This window comes from Centrocercus urophasianus, unplaced genomic scaffold, assembly GCF_019232065.1.
Source record: "Centrocercus urophasianus isolate 14NV4802_14NV808 unplaced genomic scaffold, USGS_Curo_1.0 seq_34, whole genome shotgun sequence".
NCBI classification, from domain to species: Eukaryota; Metazoa; Chordata; class Aves; order Galliformes; family Phasianidae; genus Centrocercus; species Centrocercus urophasianus.
In genome coordinates, this window is record NW_024884911.1 from 5059581 (window position 1) to 5080195 (window position 20615).

The 20615-nt window shown below is 39.8% G+C and overlaps 1 protein-coding gene across 1 annotated transcript in view; it reads right to left on the reverse strand.

The window, feature by feature from the left end:
- Positions 1-20615, reverse strand: part of AK8 (adenylate kinase 8) — a 66969-nt gene that overhangs the window by 35306 nt on the left and 11048 nt on the right. Inside the window, exons 6-11 of the mRNA XM_042831064.1 lie at positions 16573-16641; positions 9926-10007; positions 8225-8296; positions 7508-7705; positions 4628-4759; positions 2770-2859 (exon numbers count right to left, since the gene is read on the reverse strand). Of these exons, the coding sequence (XP_042686998.1) occupies positions 2770-2859; positions 4628-4759; positions 7508-7705; positions 8225-8296; positions 9926-10007; positions 16573-16641 (643 nt within the window). The remainder of the gene's footprint in view (positions 1-2769; positions 2860-4627; positions 4760-7507; positions 7706-8224; positions 8297-9925; positions 10008-16572; positions 16642-20615) is intronic.

Genomic DNA, 20615 nt, shown 5'->3' on the forward strand with positions numbered 1-20615 from the left:
AGCCTTTTTATGACACCATGACATATTCCATTGGCGTGTCTTGACTGACTAATTGTATGCAATGGTCCAAAAGAAGGGAAATCACACTGAGATCTGTCCCCAAGGCAAGTGTTTTAAGAATATATGAGGCATGCCTCAGGATTTTATGGCTCTGGTTTGATTTTGACTAGCAATGATTTGAGTGTCACATTTCTCTTGGTCTTTGTTTCCAGGTTATTCTGTGATGCAGTCACTGCCATGATTCCACATCCAAATGAAGCACTAAGCTTACCTGTAACTAGAAATGTACTGAACATTTTCGAGTTTCAATTGTTTTCACATTTATAACACTGTGAAAGTCCGTATGTGTCCTCATTTACTGTTATTTGCTAAACTAATTCTATAAAAATGCCATTTTCTTGGAACAGAACACAGTCAATAATAGCACAAGCATCTTTCCCTCGTATTAACCTGGTTGTGACTCTGTAGCCCTTCTTTCCTCCTCAGTATCCTATGCTCTTTCATTTTCTCCTAGGCTCTTGTGAGGGCATTAATGAATTCTTGTTAGTGTTTACGAATGTAAATTCATTCTCTGTTATCCCTAGGAGAGGAGGATTAGCAAAGTGACAGAACTTATTATTTCTGGTATTGCTATATAATATTTATTTTTATTCATCCATTAATTTTGTAGTGCGTCCAACTAAATAAAATATATGTGCACACAGAGCAAAAGAGATGAAGTTTTTTTAGCACGATACACTGAAATATAGTTATGATTCCCATTAACATTCAAAAGCACCATATAGTTTTATCCTTGCATATTATATTAGAAAATTTGTCTAAATCTGAAATAATTTCTAATTTGGAGGAAGAAATGGATTATCACTTCAACTGCGTGCTCCTGAAATAAAAGGAGCTCCCTTGGACTAAGGATGTGCGTATTTTTAAGGCTAAACACTACATGTGCAATTATTCTACTCTCCTGGGAATGCTTTTGATATCCCCTTTAAGGATCTTCAATGGTTAGATGAAGTTTATAAAATACACGCAGCAAATAAAGCTCTTCTAGGGCTTATCTTTGAATAGACAGATCATCCAAACTCCAGTCTCAAACATAACTGGAATCTAGAGAGGAAGGTGTTTGCAGTGGCAGTGCTCTCCCCCCATAGAATCATGATAGAAATCACAGATTGGTTTGGGTTGGAAGGGATCTTAAAGCCCACCCAGACCCAAACCCCTGCCACAAGCAGGGCTGCCACCCATGGATCAGGTTGTCCAGGGCCCCATCCAACCTGGCCTTGAACACTCCTAGAGAGTTCATAGGGATGAGAAAAAAAGTGAAACAAGGGTATTTAGGTAAGATCCTGAAATTAAAGGATACCAAGCAGGCACGGGTCCAGAGTCAATCAGGCTACACCCATACAGAAGCTGCTTCCATACTTTAAGACCTTGGATACATTGCAAATGACAAAGGCTCAGAACACTTGCCTGTGGGTTAAACACCGGTTAGCTGGATCTCTAGATCAGAATGTTCTCTCCAAGCAAGGGCAGCCACGAGCCATTAATCCACGAGCAAGTCTAGAGTTAAAATACATTACCTTGTGGTTTGATGGAGAGATAGAATACCCAAAGCTGCAGGCTGCCAAAGGTCTTTTTGAAATGCTTAGGAAAGTACTGAATCTGTTCATATGGTATTGAGGGAACATCAGTTAATTTTATAGGCTCACCTTTCAGATCTATGTAATTCAGTCACAAAATTAAACTATTGTGGGGGGGGAAAAAAAAAAAAGAGACAGCCTTTTAAGCTTTCCATCTCACCAAATGGCTCAGCTGGCCAAAAAGAAAAAAAAAAAAACAATGCAGACTTTTTTTGTTCAAAGTTCTGTCAATACGAAAACTGAACTGAGGTTGCTCAATTTTCAGCAAGATCTTCCCCCTGCATTTGTCTCATTGGTAACCAGGTGGCCTGTTGCTAGAAATAGGACTAAAAATTCCTCTTCCAGGCCAATCTAATTTGGCAAAATAAACATGCTTGAACCGTGCTGAAATGCAATTTATATTTTAGAACTATAGATCTTTTTTTGATTTTTAATATCCACCACAGAGAACTATCTTTGTGCAAGAAAGCTAACAAACATGCAAGTTTAAACTGCTGCCCTAAGGAGCTTACAGTATTTATGATTTATCTGAAATCACTTGCAGAACCATCATCCAAAAGCAATATACACTTAAATATTCTTTGTGGTATGCCCCTCCTACCACCATAGAGGCTAATAAGAAATGAAGGACACGGAAACTTTATTTTTGAGTTAAAAATGCTTGTGTAAATCCAGATGAACCTACAGTAGCATTTTATAAGTCGATACCCACCTACATAAAAGCAGGCACATCCTTATTATCATCTACTTGAAACTGAAATCAAAGTGAAACAGGATACTGTGCTTTAGGAGGCACTTTAAATATTGTTAAATTGCACATCTGTATCGGAATTTTGATTTGGATTTAGAGATAAAAAATATGGAATCAAATTATGGAATGTGTACCAAAAATACTGAATTTCACTGGAACAGTGGACTATTTTGAGCTATTTGAACATATTGAGGAGCCTAAAAATCTAACTTCTGTTGTTTATTTTAACTGTGTAGTACTGTAAGTCACATCTAATGAATGGAATTAAGCAGCCTCCAGATCAATGTAATGCATACTCCAATCAAGAAAAAAAATCATTCATCACTGATCTTTTCCTATTAATTTGTAACTACAGTGTAATGAGACAACAAGGTGCCCTACCTGGGTATCCATTGTCAATATAAGGCTTAACGAGTTCTCCAAGTTCTGTCTTGTCTGCAACAGCTTCCTTTAGCAGTTGCCCACAGCAAACTAAGAGGAAGGAAGAACAAAAAGACACAAGGTTAAATTTTAAAAAGGAAGCAACAAAGAAAAAAAAAAAAAGAAAAAAAAAGCACAACACAGAAGCTGCATACTGGAATAAGGTCACTGAATAAAATAAAAGTTGTAGGTTCTTCGGGTTTGTTGTTTAGGATTATTTTCTTTTTGGCCAAGCAGAGGAAAAAGCAAAAAGACTGAGCAGGGGAGAATACCGAATAAAAAAGAATACATTTGGCAAAGATCATATTAAAAACAGAGGGAAAGATACTAATCAAATATGTTACTGAAATAGTAACTCAAGGGATTGCTAGTGTTTTTCACTTCTTATAAAGTTATAATTAGGGGAAAAAAGTTTCGCCTGCTGAACAGCAGCTGAACCGCACTGCTGGGGGCGCAGGATCATACGCAGCTCGAGGCAGTGACTCCCTGGGTCATTTAATGATCATACAAGAATTATATTGTAAAAACTGTGCTAATGCAATCTTGTCATTGACTTCAAATACACAGAATACCAGGAGACACAGATTTAAAGTTCCATTCAGGCCAGCAGTGCACGAAATGTCACCATTTTGGACTGTACAGCACTTTTGGACTTGAGTTATTGAGTTATTGTGTCTGGCTGCCCCATATGAGCTCATGTTCCCTCATTTTACAGAGAGGGAACCAAGGTATGGAGAAGTTAAGTGATATCACAGCATGTCCTAATTCCACTTCATTTTTGGTAACTACTGAATAGCAGCATGCATTACTGCACAACCTTTCAACCAACAGCTGTAAATCAGTTCTGCCCTGAAATCAGTGGCACCAACACCAGCAGTACCATTGACTTGATGAAAAAATGATGGCCTTCTGGCTTTGTCTTAAACAGGCAATTCTTAGCAATATTTGGTTTAAAGTATACTTACAATAAAACGTAATGGGTGGGTAAAGCAGTGGCAGTGGTATTTAGTAAAGAGAACTGCAACTCTTTTACATAGCAGTTATTTTTAAAAATGCAAATTTTGACCTAGATGAAAACACTGTGCCAAACTTGCAGAAAAAAAAAAGAAAGAAAGAAAAGCAAAACCCCACTACCTCCCTAATTCTGGTTTGTTTCTTTGCTGTTTGGTGTATGCTGAAGGAAGACTAGTGAAACGAATCAGCATTTTACTTCACCAAGAGGATATTGCCAGCTGGTAAATTTTACAGAAATCAGACATTTGTTTAAAATAATTGATGGCTACTCCAGCATTAGAAAATGTTACGGAATGTGGACACACATTACACTGATCCCATCACATAGCTGAGTATTTGTACCGTAGCACTTTTTAACACCAGCATATTAAGCAGGAACCAGGAAGCCTCAAACTGAATTTTCTGACAGAAAAGAAAGAAAACGTACAATTTCAGAGCAAATTCTACCTTAAAAGTGCCCCAAATTTAGTCAGACAGCTGCAGCTACAATGCTATCACTCACAATCCCCCGATCCACTGAAGAATTCACGGCACTACAAGAATGCAACATGTGAAAAAGCACTGATGTAAAGGATATAAAAAATGATGACTAAAAAAACATTAGAGCTGGTTTGTCACAGAATGTTTGTTCTGCTGGTATATACTTCTACACTGAAATATTTTTCACTTCCCTCAAAAATCTGACATCCATAGCAATGGGCAGAGAAATTCTGGGTGCGAGTAAGAAAGACAGACAGCAGAAGATAAATGATCAAAAAGACAGAAAGGAGGAATTGAGCAAAGTGCATATTTACTGAGAACTTACTGTTGACAACGCCGTATTTCTGAGCTATTAGTGCTGCCTGCAGGCTCTTCCCACTGCCTGGGGGGCCACAAAAGAGAATACGTGGAGTAAAAGGGGCAGCTGATCGGGGCTGGGTTTGGACGTAGGTAAGAGCTAGAAAAGGACAGAAAGGCAAGAAATGTTACTCATGCCTTATTTCTTCCGTTTTTTTAACTTATAGTATAAACATTAACTTCTACTTTTTTTCCCTTGAAGGCTGTAATCATCATCATCGTTTATTTTACCACAGAAACATCTAGAGATTGCAGCCCAAATCAAGACTCATAAAACTCTTGTGTCAGCAACTTCCACTGAGAAGCACTTTAGAAATCTTACCATCATTAGGCTCCTGTACCTCCTTTCATCAGCAGACATCAAATCATTTTAAAGAGCAGATTCAATTAATAATTGCTCTTTCACCATGTTGTTTTTAGCAGAAGTCTTTTTTTTTTTGCTTCATAGGTACAATTTTACCATGCAAATTATAGAGGGAGATAATTACACTTAATACTTTCTGCAGTTTCTGAACAAATATTTAACTGTAAAAACTCAGGATGTTAAATTAATATGACATTTACAGAGCATCGTTTGTGATTAACACACTCCTAATTACATTATCACAGACTTGTAATGTATCATGTCACAATATGGCATTGACAACATATAATTGAGCACAAGTTTCTTTCTTTGTCCATCATTCTTGCATAACGTGGAAAGGCTATTTGAACTCTTCTGTCTGATTCAGTTCTGTGTTGGATGGTATTCCTTCTTCAGCATTTTCTACTGCATATTAGAAATTACAGTCGTATCAGTGTACAGATTACAAGAGCTTGGAAGGCCCACAGGATGCATGGAGTATAATTGTAGCTGCATTAAAGAGACCTGAACTCTGCCACAGTCTCTGAGTAGAACCTGGTAGACACCAAGATGCTATAGCACAAGGTGGCTTGACAGTGAGGACAAACTAGGATTGTATTCGTACACAGCTGAGCAGTCTTACTCTCCATACCCCTATTCTGGCCAAAAATAACACTAAGGAGAGCAGCTAAAGCTGCAGTATAAGCTACCTGAGCTTTCCAGCATCACAGATCCACATAGAAAGGTTCAACTTCATGCTTACTGCATCTTGACTGCCATTGCTACCCATGTTTAGAAGCTGCATAAGCACACCTGCACTTCTTCAATTTACTCTGCACGTGCAGCATATGCAGCCAAGTGTCAGCCCAGGCATCTCCAATCCCAATAGGTCTATGCTCTAAAGAGTCCTTGCAATAAAATAGAATCTTATTAGGGCAGGCATTGGGATTTGTATGAATCATAGTTCTGTATTAAAATAATGCAAAAGGATTGATGAAGAACATCATCAGGATAAGTATTTGAATTACTGCTGTTAACATGCTGCTGCATACTAACAATTTTTCTAAGGACCCTCCTCTGGACATGGAGGTATCATTATGGACTAATTAATAAAGCAGCAGCTCAAGAAAGCTCCCACTCTGCTGTTCTAGAGAATCCAGAGAACTGAGAAACTACCTCAAAGTGCAACCACATGGGAACACACACATCTCTTTTTCCAGCACTGCAAGCCGTGCTGCAACACCACGACATGAACTGGATGTGGTGTCCCATATCCCAGCAGTAATTCCACTAAAATTCAGGAATCTGCAAAACCTCATCGTTGTATGAAACAATCCATTAAACTCCCAATGCTGTTGAGATCTCTGTACTGTTTAATCTCTGTCTGTAGTAATACAAATACTTTAAGAAAAGCCACCACAGAATCAAAACCAAACAGGAAAATGGCAGCAGCAAAGTCTGTTTGCTGCAGAGCCCAATATCAGCTAACTAAGGAGTGCTCTAGTTATTCTGAACATTTTCCATAACCCTGTGTATTGAAAAGCACAAACATTACAGGCAAAGCACCCTGCTTACAAATGATGCTTAATTTGCAGTAAATAACCAAGTTAATTAGGAGTAATGATCCCCTAGACAGTCTCCACATCTAATTATTCTTTAAAAAAAAAAAATCTGGCTGCTTGATGCACTACAGAAAAAAGGATCTGGAGAGGATTTTTTCATTCCAATTTTCAATTTATCTCACTACATTATTAATTAATAATAATTAATATTCAGGCACTCACATTTTTATTTACAATTCAAGGCATGAATTCTTTATGAATTATGATACGAACTTTTAAATTTAATTAAGTAATTTAGAGGTAATTAATGCGTAAATTCAGAATATAAACTTCCTACTTGTTTATCTTAAAAGTGCTGCACTTGTCAGTAAAAAAAAAGACCTTTATGAGATGCAAAATTGCTGAGATATAACAGATCATCTACAGACTGGCAGCTGCAAAGTACATTATCAGCTGGGTGTTCTGGCAATTTCCCTCTTTTCTTCTTGAAGTATCAACACTAGAAGTCAGATTGCATTACAGTCAAGCAGAGGCAAACAAGGATTGTTGAAGAGAAAAGCTACAAGCAGCTTTTAAATCATGAAATGTGACCAGCTTTCAACGACTCCTTCTTATTATCAGACCTGTGGAAGGCACTGGCCTTCGGGGGGTGAGCAGCTGAGCCACAGTGCAGCCTTTAAGTGACCCCCAAAGAAGTAACTGACAATTGCTGTGCTGAGCAAGCTGCTCCTTGACAGGAGGGTGCAAACAAGACTTTCTGGTTATCTGCATTTACGCAGCCCTCTGAAAATAATTATCAGGAACAGCCCAAACTCTGCCATAGAGAGAACACGACTCAGCTGGGAGCCATCCACGTTGACTAATTTTAATCCTAGAACAATTAGGAGCTACCTTTCAGAGAACAGTTTGTCCACTACCATTTGCCATACACATGCCCAATTACCTTGTGAGATGACATCCACACAAGGCTGGTCTGCGTTGATCGATCGCAGAATTTTGTGGTAGATCTGGAACACCCCGGGGAAGTTCCTGTGGTATTCCAGCAGCTGCTTTGACATCTCCTCCTCAGTCACATCTGGTTTCACCAAACGTTGCTGTATCTGCACATCACTTGGCCAATCAAAGGTCGTGTGGTACACCTCTGGAAGTTAGAGAGTAATTAGGAGCTAAGAGGATGATTTCATCCATGCTGCTCAGCTCCAGTTTCATAGAGAATATCAAGGTCTACGTTTAAGCTTCAAATCGTAGCACAAGCAATAATCTGTGCAACACAGTTCTTAGCTGTACTGACAGCTACTCGAGAGATGATGTAGAGCTAAATCTGTGTGACAGTCATTCAATGGAAGACACACAAAACATGCCTGAAGCTCAGGAAAAAAATCAGGATCCAGCACAGATGCTTGATGTAAATTCATATGGACAGACCTAACCTTCATGATTCTGTACTGCCATATTCTGCTGTTTACAAAATCAATAGTGAGCTTTACATTTTGCCATACTTTTCTGGCATAGAAAATAATGTAAAGCGAATGCATTTTTTCCAAACTCTATAAATTTTGCATTTATAATTATAGATTTCTTCTCTTTTTTAAAGGGATGTATTAAAAGACTTATCCTAGCCTCGTTTCTAATCAAGAACAGGAAGAAACAAACACTGCACCTTCTGTGAGGGGATCGAGCCTCTTCCCACTGTTCCGCTCAATCAGCATAGTGTCTGCAGCATAGAGCACAACTGGACCCCCACCAAAAAACAGTAGGAAGAAAAAGAAAGAAAAGAAGTGTAGTTATTTGCTTTATTTCTTGCAGCTGGTCAGTTATATTCTAGTTTTAAAGATGGGTAAATGCATTTCAAACGCACTTGTCTCTGCTTGTCTCATTGTCCTTTCCCAGTGTTCTACTGCAAATAATTAGTTTCACTTTAATCAGTTTTCCTCCTTCTCCTAAACAGTATAGCAGGAGAAAATACATAATAATAACAACCTAAGAGCACTGGCTATCCCAGCCACCACATCCGTTAACAAGGCTCTTTCTCACTTACATTATATCCAGAATTTAGGACACACAAGCAGCCACAGATCATCCAATACTGATTCTCTTCTGCACCACGAGCAATTCCTTTACACCCAGCTATTCTGGTAGTGAAACCAGTGAAACTTATTTTTGGATAACCTCCCAGAAAAATGTTCAAGCTTAATTAGAAAGCATCAAAAGATGGAGAATCTGTCAGTTTCCCGGCTTGCTTTCAGCTCATCATTCTCACAGTTAAACGTTGTAATTTAATTACTGTTTTCAGTGCATTTGATTACAAGTTTCAAACCAGTTCTTCTTAAGAGTTTCTTCACAGTATCAAATAACACTTTCAGACACTTTTCTCCCTATTAAGGTACTCATACACTGTAAATCTCATCTCCTCTCAATCTTCTTTTTGATTAACTAGACAGACTGAGCTTTAAGATTCTCATTCAGGTCGTGGTTGCACAGATATAATTGTGAGCAAAACTTGACTTCAAATGTTATTAGCTATATTAAAAATACATGCAAGTACCAGACATTAAACATTTTTGCCTGACTCTATTGCAGTGATTCCAAATTCTTCATTAGCAGTCAAACCTCATCCAAATCAAATCCAAAGTGACAATCTGAGTTCTCTAACACTGTGTTAAGTTCAGCATCCACTGAGAAGCAGTACATCTATCACTTCACACTGTATTCCAGGCAATTGCAATCATTTCTTACATCTAAATAGGTTCTCTAACTGTATGACTTCGGGACAGCTGGCTGTTCTAGATGGCAATGGCAGCTGGACAGGTCGTGTTTGTGAGCTCTTTTTCAGTAAAGAAACGTTCCTCTCAAATCAAGTTCTAATTCATCCTCACTGGTGAAGATCAAGTCTAAAATCACAATGCTTCTTTTTCACTCGGTGCAGTTTGTGAAGCTTGTATTCTCTAATTCAGCAGAAGAATGAATTTGTATTTAGGGGATGAGGAAATTGCTTTGATCTGAGAATCACCAAACAGATTTAGAGATTGATTTAGAGATCTAGAGATTGAAATCATAAAAAATTCAGACCCACGCCTAGTACTGAAGCAAAGCTACATACAGCTGCTCAGAGATACTTGCAGGAATTTTCTCTCTCTAACATTTAGGAAGACAGGGGTTCACGTATGAAAGACAGGATCTCAAGATTTCCAGGTTAACTCAAGGTTCTGAGTGAAACTGAACTACACAGAAACATCCTTTGGCTGTCTGGTGACTCTGTTGTCACCAATTTTGATACTGAAATTAAAGAGGATGTTAGGGGAAGAACACTGGAGGCTTTCACCTGCTGATTGCAGCCACGCATCAACCTCGCACTGCTTACCAACGTGCCTCGGAATGATGCCAGATGATTGCAGCAACCGTGCCTGTTCCTGATTTTCAGGGAAGCCTTCCAAAATCCAGCCCTATTGAACAGAACCACGACAGTGTTATTGGTACTAGAAGAGAAAACCCAAAAAATAGCACTAAATATCAGCGCTGCTTGCAGACAAATTGCCTCATTCTCTATCAGAGCTGCACAAGATTTGTTACAGATGCCTATGAGAGAAGAACACAAACATGGAGCACTGGTGTTTCTGTGCAGTGGCACGCACTATCACCACCAGCACAGTGCAGAGGGCACTTTTGTCTTGCAGCAAAAATGTCTTTTGTTTTTTGTTCTGTTTTTTTTTCCCCCCTTGTCTTAAATAAAAGGAAACTTCTCTCTTGAATAAAAACAACCCCAAAACAATTTCTACAGTTTTGAAATATTCAAAAGGATACCGGCCCGCACTGTGGATAAAAAAAGAGGCTAAACAAATCTAAAGACAGATTTAATGCCAAGAACACCGAGGAAAACATGCACGCTTTCATTATTTTCTTAAATTATACAGGGAAACTCACAGTAATGGAACCGGCGTTCCCAAAGCTAATGAAGCAACAGAGCAAAAGAAAGGAAAAAGAAAAAAGAGCCTTTTGCTCCCTTAAGTCCTTGTTATAGCCAGCTAAGTGCTGGACTGAGCATCTTTAAAAAAACATTTACGGATTTGCAAAATAGCAGAGAAGAGCAGCAGCCTCACTCTGCTTCTGTGTGATGCAGTATTTGAGAAGTAATCACTTCCCAGACTCAAGGCTGAATCTTCAGGACTTTCTCTCATTTTTATCAGTGCCTGAACCACGCGTCCTCGTCACTACATCCCATACCCCCAGACAACTCTGAGATACTACAGTAAATGGGAAAACCATCTGCGTACTGAAATAAGACACTTTAATATTGCATTAGCTAGCAATCATTCTCATCTCCCACATAAATTTGAAGCTCTGCCAGTATGGGGTCCAAAGGTTTTAGAAGCATTTTCGCATATCTCCATGACTTCTGTAAGAGGAAATTGGGACATTCCAATTATACACGAAAATAGAGTAGACTGCTTCAAATTCCTTAATTAGCCTGGTTTCAGGAACATGTCATCCTGCTGATAGCTGTAGAAAATAAGAGCCTTAAGAAACCGCGAGCCATTTTTGCCACTCCCAGTGTTTGCTCTATCGAATGAGAATGAACCGCTGCCTAAGGTCACGCAGGTGCTAAGAAATCAATTTATCCCTTGGGACTTGCAGGAGGCAAGGCTGCACAGTATTTTGAGCAGTATGCAAGGAACTTCAGTGCTACTTCTGAATATGTTGTGTTTGTATGGAGTTATACAGGCCCGAATCTTCTTAGGAGAAATGGCATCAGAGGTTGGAAGGCAATAAATCTATGCCTATTTACACAGACCACAAATCTGGCTCATTTTCTTCAGTCCAAGCACAGCGCTTTTGGAAACTTAAACAGAAGGAAAAAAAAAATACAAAAATATCCAGCATGCCACAAAACCATGGCTTCTGGTGTCACTACAGCTTAGTGCTCAAAATCAAATCCTGAGCAACAGGCAGTAAACACAGCAGCCTGTTCTTTAACAGTGTAAGCTTCAAGATGCTTCTATACTCATTTCAAAGGTGCTTAAAGCAGGCAATAAGGAATTTTATAAATGAAAGTTTTTGCAGTGCAGTAAAACGTAGTTCGGTAAATGGCTTCCTGCAACAAATACATTTCAAGGCATTAAACAAATGCATAATAACCACTCGCTACAGAAATAGTTAGCATTTTGGATCTTATTTCCAAAGGTCTCTGAGTTCCAGGGTATCAGTCAGTCCCTAATTAGAATACATTATCCATCTACTTGACACTTCAGTGAAATGTCTATTCCACCACAGAGCTGCAGCTTTGTTCAGAACAGGTTTATTGATATTCTGCTGCATTCCCTCTCCATACCCCCAGTGGCTTGGTTCTGTTTTATCACACATCAAAAAGGCCGTATGCTCAGGGCACCCCGTGCACAGCTCAGAGCTGGAGGTCTGAACAGCTGCAAGTAGTATGGTATCACAGGAGGGACAAGCTCCAAGCAGATGTCACAGATAAAAAAAAAAATTATTAAAAAAAAAAAAAAAAGAGTAAAAAGGAATGTGGCTTGGGAACCAGCAAGAGGAAGCAACACACAGCAGAGCAAGACCTGACTTAAAATATGCCTATCATGCTTTATGCAAACACTGGTCTTTTTTGCCCTCCTGACTATCATTAAAGTGTAATTAGTAACTTCACATGGTAAATTTGCTTCTTTAAGAAGTCATCTATTTTTCGTTCTTGATAGCAGTAACCTTACATCCAAGCACGATTGCACTTTATCACATCAAGGGTTGAACAAAGGCTAAAAACCAGTAATTCCACGGTGCCTTACTCTGTGGTCACCGACTGCAAACCTCCATCCTTTCCCCCATGAAGACTGCTGTAAATACAAATTTCTGCTGGTGCCTTAATGCCAAGTGAAGTGCTCCTTGGAGACCCACACCACACCAAAATTCAGTGACAAGGAAGTACGCTCAAAGCCATCACTGTCCTCTCCAGATTTAAGGCATCTGGAGCAAAGGAAAACCTCAAGGTCATTCTGAAATGTAGATCTTATTCCTTCACTGGCACACTGCTCTCAGCTGTGAGACCAAGCCTACAGACTTTCACACCTTCCACCCCAACAAGAATGACCTAGACGTTCAATTCTCTCTTGTTATTTGACCAGCACAGCTTTAAAATGCTTTAGAAAAGACAGAACTGAGACTGGCTTGGAATAATGAAAACAGCAAAGGGATAGCACACAGATGTAGCTCTGAATTACATGGCACCTCTGAAAGAAATCTTAACCACAAGCATGGCAACCAAAGGGCATGACCAGCTTGGCCCTTAGGAAAACAGATCACTGCCACAGATTCTCTGCATCATCATCATTCAGTGGTTGTGAAAATTACCCCATCCTTCTCTGCCATCTGAAGAAAGGGGACAGAAAATAACACAACAAAATGATATCAGTAATAGTTCTGCCAGAATGGATCCCAAACTGCCAACCTGGCTCCTGCAGCCTGTCAGCATTAGGAGTACAGATGATGGAAGAAGCTCCAACTTTACCGAGTTCTCCATTAGGAAGAAACCCCTCATTCCCACATGCAAAGTATTTTTGTAGCTTTAGTTAACTATGAAGATATAAAAATGCCACATTGTGCTTGAAAAAAAATAGACCCTCACTATCTTTGGTATGGAGTTTCACAGAGACAGCATGATGATCTTTATCTGTCATGGCAAGATCAGAAGAACCAGTAGCCATTGCTTTCTTTTCCTTCTCTTTCAATGTCAACCACCACCCTTCTGAATAGTTTAATACCAATCAGATGTAATTCTGCCTCTATTCATGTGCATCACCAGCCTAAGCTTAGTTTCCAAGTGGTTTAAGGCAGGATGAAGGCTGCTCAGCTCTCTCTCTCACCAATTCATCATGTTGCAATCTCCTCACCAGCTTTCCCCAGTTCTGCGATTTCCCTCCTCAGTCCCAGCACTGGGAGTTACACAGCAGCCAGAGGTGCTATAACCAACATGCACTAACCCTGAAAGATGAAAAGTTTTCCTATCAACTTCCCAAGTCCCAGGTTCTAACATAATGCTTGCAATAAGTTTTCTGTGTGTGAGCTGGAAGACCTACCCATCTGATCCCTCGCAGTCCTAACGACATTTGTATTAGAAGAACACACAACACAGTCTCCAGCAGAGCTGTTGATCAATAAAAATGTTCTCCTTAGAGAATGCCTGTGACATCTATAAACCTGCGAGTGTCAAAACAATGGCACAAAAAATCCTGTATTCCTACTGTCAGTGGGATGAAAGCTGTGCAATTAATGCCAACTCAATGACACCACAAGGAGAAATAAAACAAACAGCTGGTGGTACTGTGTCCAACATCCAGCTCCTCATCTATTAACATTTTCAGTAAAAAAAAAAAGGCTGACTCATGCTTTGAGAGAGATGGCATAAATCTGCTCAGCGAAGAACAAAATCCACTGCATTACTTCCAGTCATACAGGGGGAATATGGCAATTGAAATCTCTGGATCCCCTCTCCCACGGAGGAGACATGCACAACGTGAGGAAGTTTTAGCGATCGTAGATTACTCTCTTTTAAACAAAATGGTTTTCATATCCATCTCTACTTCGAAAAGCCAGTTATGCTTATTTCCTAAAAAGAGCTGAAATCTTAACTTAGGCTAATAGTAAGAATTTCATTCTTTCAGAATGCCAGGGAAACTTTAGAAATAAAGGTTTTTTGCTTTTGTTGCTCCTGTAACACATCCAGAGCTGCCAGTTCCATCTTGCTCTGATAACAGCAGGAACAAAACGTGGGCAGGACACAGTGCAACTGCTGGCATCTGAACCATCTTGTCACCTCACTCAGACTTTGCATGACCTGGTACTTAAAAATGAGAACCACTTAGAGCAGCTGATAGTATCTAAATAATTCTCCATGTAAGCAAATATTGGTGTAATTTAAAAGTGCAGGGTTCAACTCATCACTTCAAATTTGCAGAGATTCAGCCCCATTACCATCAGTGGGATCCATACCTGGTGGAAAACTGTAACCTAGAGACAAGCCAGGTCTTCGCTTCATACATTACCAGTCATAAAACAATTGCACATGTTCCTATGGGGGAGGAGAAGTACTGTCATCTGTAAATATTTATGCAAACCAACGATGCACCCCAGCTTTTTGTTACAGTCAGTCTCTCGGTAAATCTGGATTATGCTACAAATTCAATGAAATGTTCAAAAATCACCCACCCTAACTTATTCTTACTCTTCCACAGCTTTCTCTACAGATGTGAAAAGAAGGACTTCTACACTGAGCTTCTCCCTATGTTCACACTATGTGAGCTTCTTCCAAACTTGGCAAGTTTTATTTCAGCTTAAAGACTTTTCTCAGTAACATTAAATACCAGCAGGCAGAATTTTAAATTCAATTCCCATACATACAGTGGGTTATCCAACAGGATAGGTCACAGTTTAGTTACTGCTAGTCCTAAAGCATTGCTGAAGGAGAGCAGCATGCCACCCATTTTGCTACAGCTATAGTTCTGCAACAGATATATGACACAGACAGATGTCCCCTAGCAAACCTGCCAGGAAAGAACAATTTAAGAGATTACATCTCCAGCTATTCATTACCATCCTGATCAAGTTATCCTTTCCACAGTTCATAGACTGTAATTGACCATCTGATCTAGCTTACACAAGGCAGGTCCACTGAAAGACAGCTCCACCAGTGGCCTAGGCTGAAGTAACTGACTTTGCATTGCAGCACAAGACCTTTATAGCAATCATTTACATCACCTGAGCTGTAAGGCAGAAACTTTCAGTCAGGGGCAGAAAACAATGATCTGAGTTCTTGCTAGTTTTGCTCCTTTTTCTTGCTAATTTTACAGATCCAGAAATGTGGGACATAAGGTTTCAGCATGTTCAGTTTCTTTTGGGGCTGATGCTGGGTCAAATTCAAGAAGCAATTTTCACACTTCAGTGAAATATTAATTACTGGCCCTGCTTTATTGAAGCAATAAGGTAGAGAACGATGTCAAGGAGTAACACATTTCAGTACAGCTGTGAGCTTGCCACATCCCTGCAAGGTCAGAAGTACCAGCTGGCCTATGACCACCAGCTGAAGAGACAGAGCATCCCTTCTAAGCACTTGTACTGTCTTCTGGAAATGTTGCTCAGTCCTTCATGAGTGCAACACCTGCTTTGGTCAATGGGCTTTTTCCTCTCAACAGTACATCAAGTAATATACATTATTATTCTGGCACCGTTTAGGGAGAGGTTTTTATCCTTACAGATTTGTCTCTCACCAATAATCCTTTATAATGGTCTGACTATGGAGTCAACAAACCATAACAACACCTGAGATTTTAAAGGAAACACATAAAGGAAGTTTTGCTTTTGTTGAGTCCAGCCATTAATTTCAACCAATATTAATCTACTTAAGGTCTCTTTTGATTCCAAGTTAACAGTCTCTACTTACATTAAGATCAAGCATACTGGAGTGGAAAGGGGAGAAGGAAAGCCACCCATCTGTGGGTACAACCAAACCTATGCAGTTGCCTGTTTGTGTAATTAACAGTGAACATATTAATTATTACCCAGAGGAGAATATATTCAAATTCAGTGTTACACGGTAAGAAACAAAAGATTCAATAAGAAAGGAAGCAAATTGAAATGAATAGCATTAGACTCTTTTTCCTCTTGTCCTCAATAAGAGTTAAAGCCTTAACATATTGATTTTTATATATTTTCTGTTTATCTGTTTTGTCCACTTCAACTCTGCCAGTTGCCCCAGGCAATCAACAAAGCTACACTTGTTCAGCCTTTGATCATCTCAGTGCTAAAAGATTAGCATATGCATACTCTCATCCTCCCCTTTATCCTGTTAATAAAGCACCAAACTCCCTCTGCTGATGTTCAAGAAAGCAATCCCCTCCCGAGCCCCCACAGATTTGCCCCTATTCCCTCCTCTGCTCAGGACTCAGAATGCTAACTACTATGCACGAGTTGTGTAAGTGCTTATCCACTGGTCCTCCGAGGAGCAATTCTTACTTGTTTGATGCAGTCCACGTTTGACAGACGTTCCCGGATCAGATTGGCCCAAAGCGCGTTGGGAATTTTCTAAAGAAAGAACAAAAAAAAAGAAGGCTGCATATTCACAATTGAGTTCAAAAGGAATTTTATCATGCAGGCATATTCCGGTTAAAGGTGAACTGAGATGTCTTCTTGAAATAAATATATAAATAACACTGCGCAAGCCCCAAGTCGTTAACATAATAGATCAGACAGTTAATAAAGGCATAAAAATGAAGGGAAGCTGAGCACACTTCTGCTTGCCCAAGCCCACCTCCATGTACTTTGCACAACCAATTTGGCAGTGCCAAATGTTGCACACTGACTACCATGTTGGACATCAAACTGGCAAAGGGATCCACAAGGATATCACATCCACATGTAATTTCTTTTGCAAGTATCTGGCCCCCTACGTCACGTCAGCACACAGCATTAGTGAAATGAACAGCCATGGCGCGAGCTCAGCAGAACGGCAACAACAGAAATATGAAGACAGCCTCATTTTCAGGAAGTTTGCTTCGGTTTCTGTTAACTCTCTTTCAATTTCCAGAAAGCTTATTTAAAATAAACGGTAATGTTAAAGTTCATTTTAATGTTAGTTTAATTTTCAACGCACAAGTTCCAAACAGAATTGAAATGAGACGTCCCAAAACTTTCTGTTGTGGCGTTTCTTTCTATGACTTCCACTTTGCCCACACGTACGGACGTTTTGTAACGTGGTATCTGCTATTGGGCAGGAGAACGAAGATCCTCCTCTGCAGATTTAATATTTTCCCAGCCACTCTGAGTCAATGACCATTCAGCTGAATGCTATGCTTCAGCCTCATTCACTTTGCCATCGCTTTGAAAAAATGCTGCTGTCAGATTCCCTGCCTTCCGAGGCATGGAATTATCTTTCACCTGACAGTGTGAACCAGATTCTTTCTTCCAAGCACTTGCATACACTGTGGGTTCCCATCTCTCTGTCTAACCAAACAGCCTGATGGACATGATCCTGAAATAAAGCGTTTCTGTAGGCTTACATCATGTTGAGGGATGCAAACAGGCCTGGTGGAAGTGTGGCGAAAGGTCTCCTAGCACACTAGTCACAAAACACTTTCACCAGGAGCACTGAACACACTACCACACGATTCCTACTTTAAAGTAGAGCGGAGAAAGCGCTGCAGAAAACAGTCCTCGCCCAGCAGGGGAAGCAACAAGGCGGCCCAGCCAGGCACTGCTTTCCTTGTTTTGTTCATCTCTGCTGTCCCCAGGCCTCAGCACCTGTGGTATTGTCAGCCATTCATCAGGCAGCATTCGAGCAGGTGAAAGAGGAAAGGGAAAGGAATCGCTTCGTCTCCTGAAAGCCAGCAGGTCCCACAGGACGGTGTGTCAAAGCCTCTCGCCGTCTCTCGCTGCTGGAACCTGGGTCTGTGGCTTTGAGTCTGTCACCTTCCAAAGGTGCATCATGCTGCTATCAGAAACAGCCAGCGTCTTGCTTACTTCTTTGATGTGTCATGTCAAGACGGGCTAGCAACTGCCAGGGGTCCACTCTGCTAAGCTCTGCCAAAGCAATTTAAATTATACTACCTTCTTTCAGTGCAGCGGTATTCTTAGCACTCTTTTGAGCAGGGTTTATTGCACAAAAGCAGTTCAGGTGACACACAGGTATTTCTGTGCTTTAGCTACTTCTGCTCTCTGTGGCTCGAACTCCAGCCTCATTTCCTGGGCAGTTTTCCTCCCACTGAGCAGCTGCCTACAGAACCACTTTGAACAGCTGGCTTGTAGGACACCTGATTATTGCATTAGAAACCATGAAGTCCAAAGCACATGTGGTCTATAAAGCACATTTACACATTAACACGTGAATACATCACGATAAAGCAGGACTTCTCCTCCCAGGAATCTGCAAGAATGGAAATGATGCAAACCCATCTGATGACTAAAGCAGTGCATCTGATTGCAGGCACTCTGAGCCTGTCCCAGAATCCAGTTTGGTTAATGGAAAGACACACTGCTTGAAATATCAAACCTTCCAAAAGGCACAAGAAACTTGGCTTAGCATTTTGAAAACCATGAGTGTGTACATTTAGACTGTTCAGAGAAAAATACCCAACAAGGATGGGCTTTTTTTAGTTTGATTTTTTTTTTTACTGCATACATAAGAGTGGAACAGTTCCTATTCATTTGTTCATAGTGACTGCTCGAATAGAACACTGACCATGCATAAAAAAGGATAAAACCCATGCATAAAACCGTGGCTTTTCCTTTCTTCTATGCCTTCCAAGAAATTACGAGGATGTGATGCAACTGTAGAGCAGTTCTAAATGATGCAGTAGTACACAAACACCTGTAACTCAGTACTGAACTAAAAGCACACCCATCTCACAAGCCCACAGCTAGCAGCACAGCTCTGTCAGCTTCTTATTTTACCCATCTAACAGGAGAAGTGAAACATGCAGTAGCACATCATTAGACTCCACTATAGGAAAAACCTGAAGGTGCTTTCTATTAACATTATAATAACTAGAGATGAGGGAATAATTTGCAATGATTTATCAAAAAATGTAGCCTCTTTTTCTGTTCATGGAATATTTATTGGTAGCTCATGGTTCCTCAAATTTATTGAATATTCAAATATTTTACTTCTTTTTGGAATACTTTTACATGCAGAATGATCACATTTTGCTTTGAACAGTCAATATTTAAAATTCACTACTTCAGCTGTGCTCATTAGTAAGTGGCCAGGTGTGTTAGTAGATGATTGCATGTCCAAATTTAAAAATTGAGCTAAAGAGAATAATCACATACTTTAAATACCACGAATTCTCATGCTTTTTTTTTTTTTTTCTTCCTAGAAGTGAACACAAAAGAGATGAAAGCATAGCTAAAGAGAAGTAAAATATGAGAACAAATATTTGCAGACCTTTTTGGAGCATTTGCCCAAATCTGGTAACATTGGCCTACTGACCCCAAAACAAATGACCTTTGGCACGGGGTTAATGTAGCCCCAGACCCCTGCACACACAGAACGTTCCTCTAACATTAAATTGTGCCATGTGATCTTCACACTAGACTCTCAGAACCAGTCTTAGGTCATGCTTTTCTTCTTTCCATTTATTAAATTGCTTTGGCCAGCAGTACAACGTTTTAAATGCCCTGGTTGTATGGAAGATTGTATAAACAGCTATTGTTCTGTTCCTGAACAGACACTCAAAACCTATTAGTGCTAATGGATGTTACGTATGCTAAGGAATCAAGTTTACTGCTTGCTTCAGAATAACCTAGGGTCAGTTACTGCTAAGGTAGATGTAGCCAGCAGCCATGAAACTGGAAGAGAACACACAGCTCTTGAGATGCTGCTCTGCCTACATGTTAAGTTACTCCAAAGGTTCAGTTGATTTAGAGGAAGCAAGGAGTTCCCTCCCAGCGTTAGGAGTTACATATGAAGATTCAAATTTGTGTGAAAGAACAAAAGAAATGAGTGAGCGATTTAACATTTAGCATTTAGCATCTCAAAAACAAAGGCAAACTGCACAGTGCTGAAACACCAACAAATCCTGCTCTTCAGGCACTCCTCACAGCCCTCACTACCTGATTAGCCTTGACATTTTTGCCTTTCATCTTCCACACCATCCATCTTTCTAAACCAAATAAGCCCAAAAGGACACCCTTGAAAGTGCATCTGTATAGTCTGAAATACATTAATAATTAGAGTAATTAAACCAACGGGAATTTTTGTTTTAAATTCTCCCCCATCTAAGCTGAAATTTATGAACCCAGTAAAACAATCTCTAACAATTAGAACTGAAATTTCAAAGTACATATGCTCAGTAAGAATAATTTTCTATCATCCCAGCCAAAAGCAAACCTTTTTCGCCAGCATATTCCATGATTTCAACAATGTCTTTCCTCTCAGATCTTTAAATCTATCACCTGAGGTATCTCCAACCTTCACTCATCAATTCAGTGTAACAGACACCACTCCGTTTTCAACTTAGTTTTCCCAGGAAACCAAAACTCTGAAATTACACAACCTACCA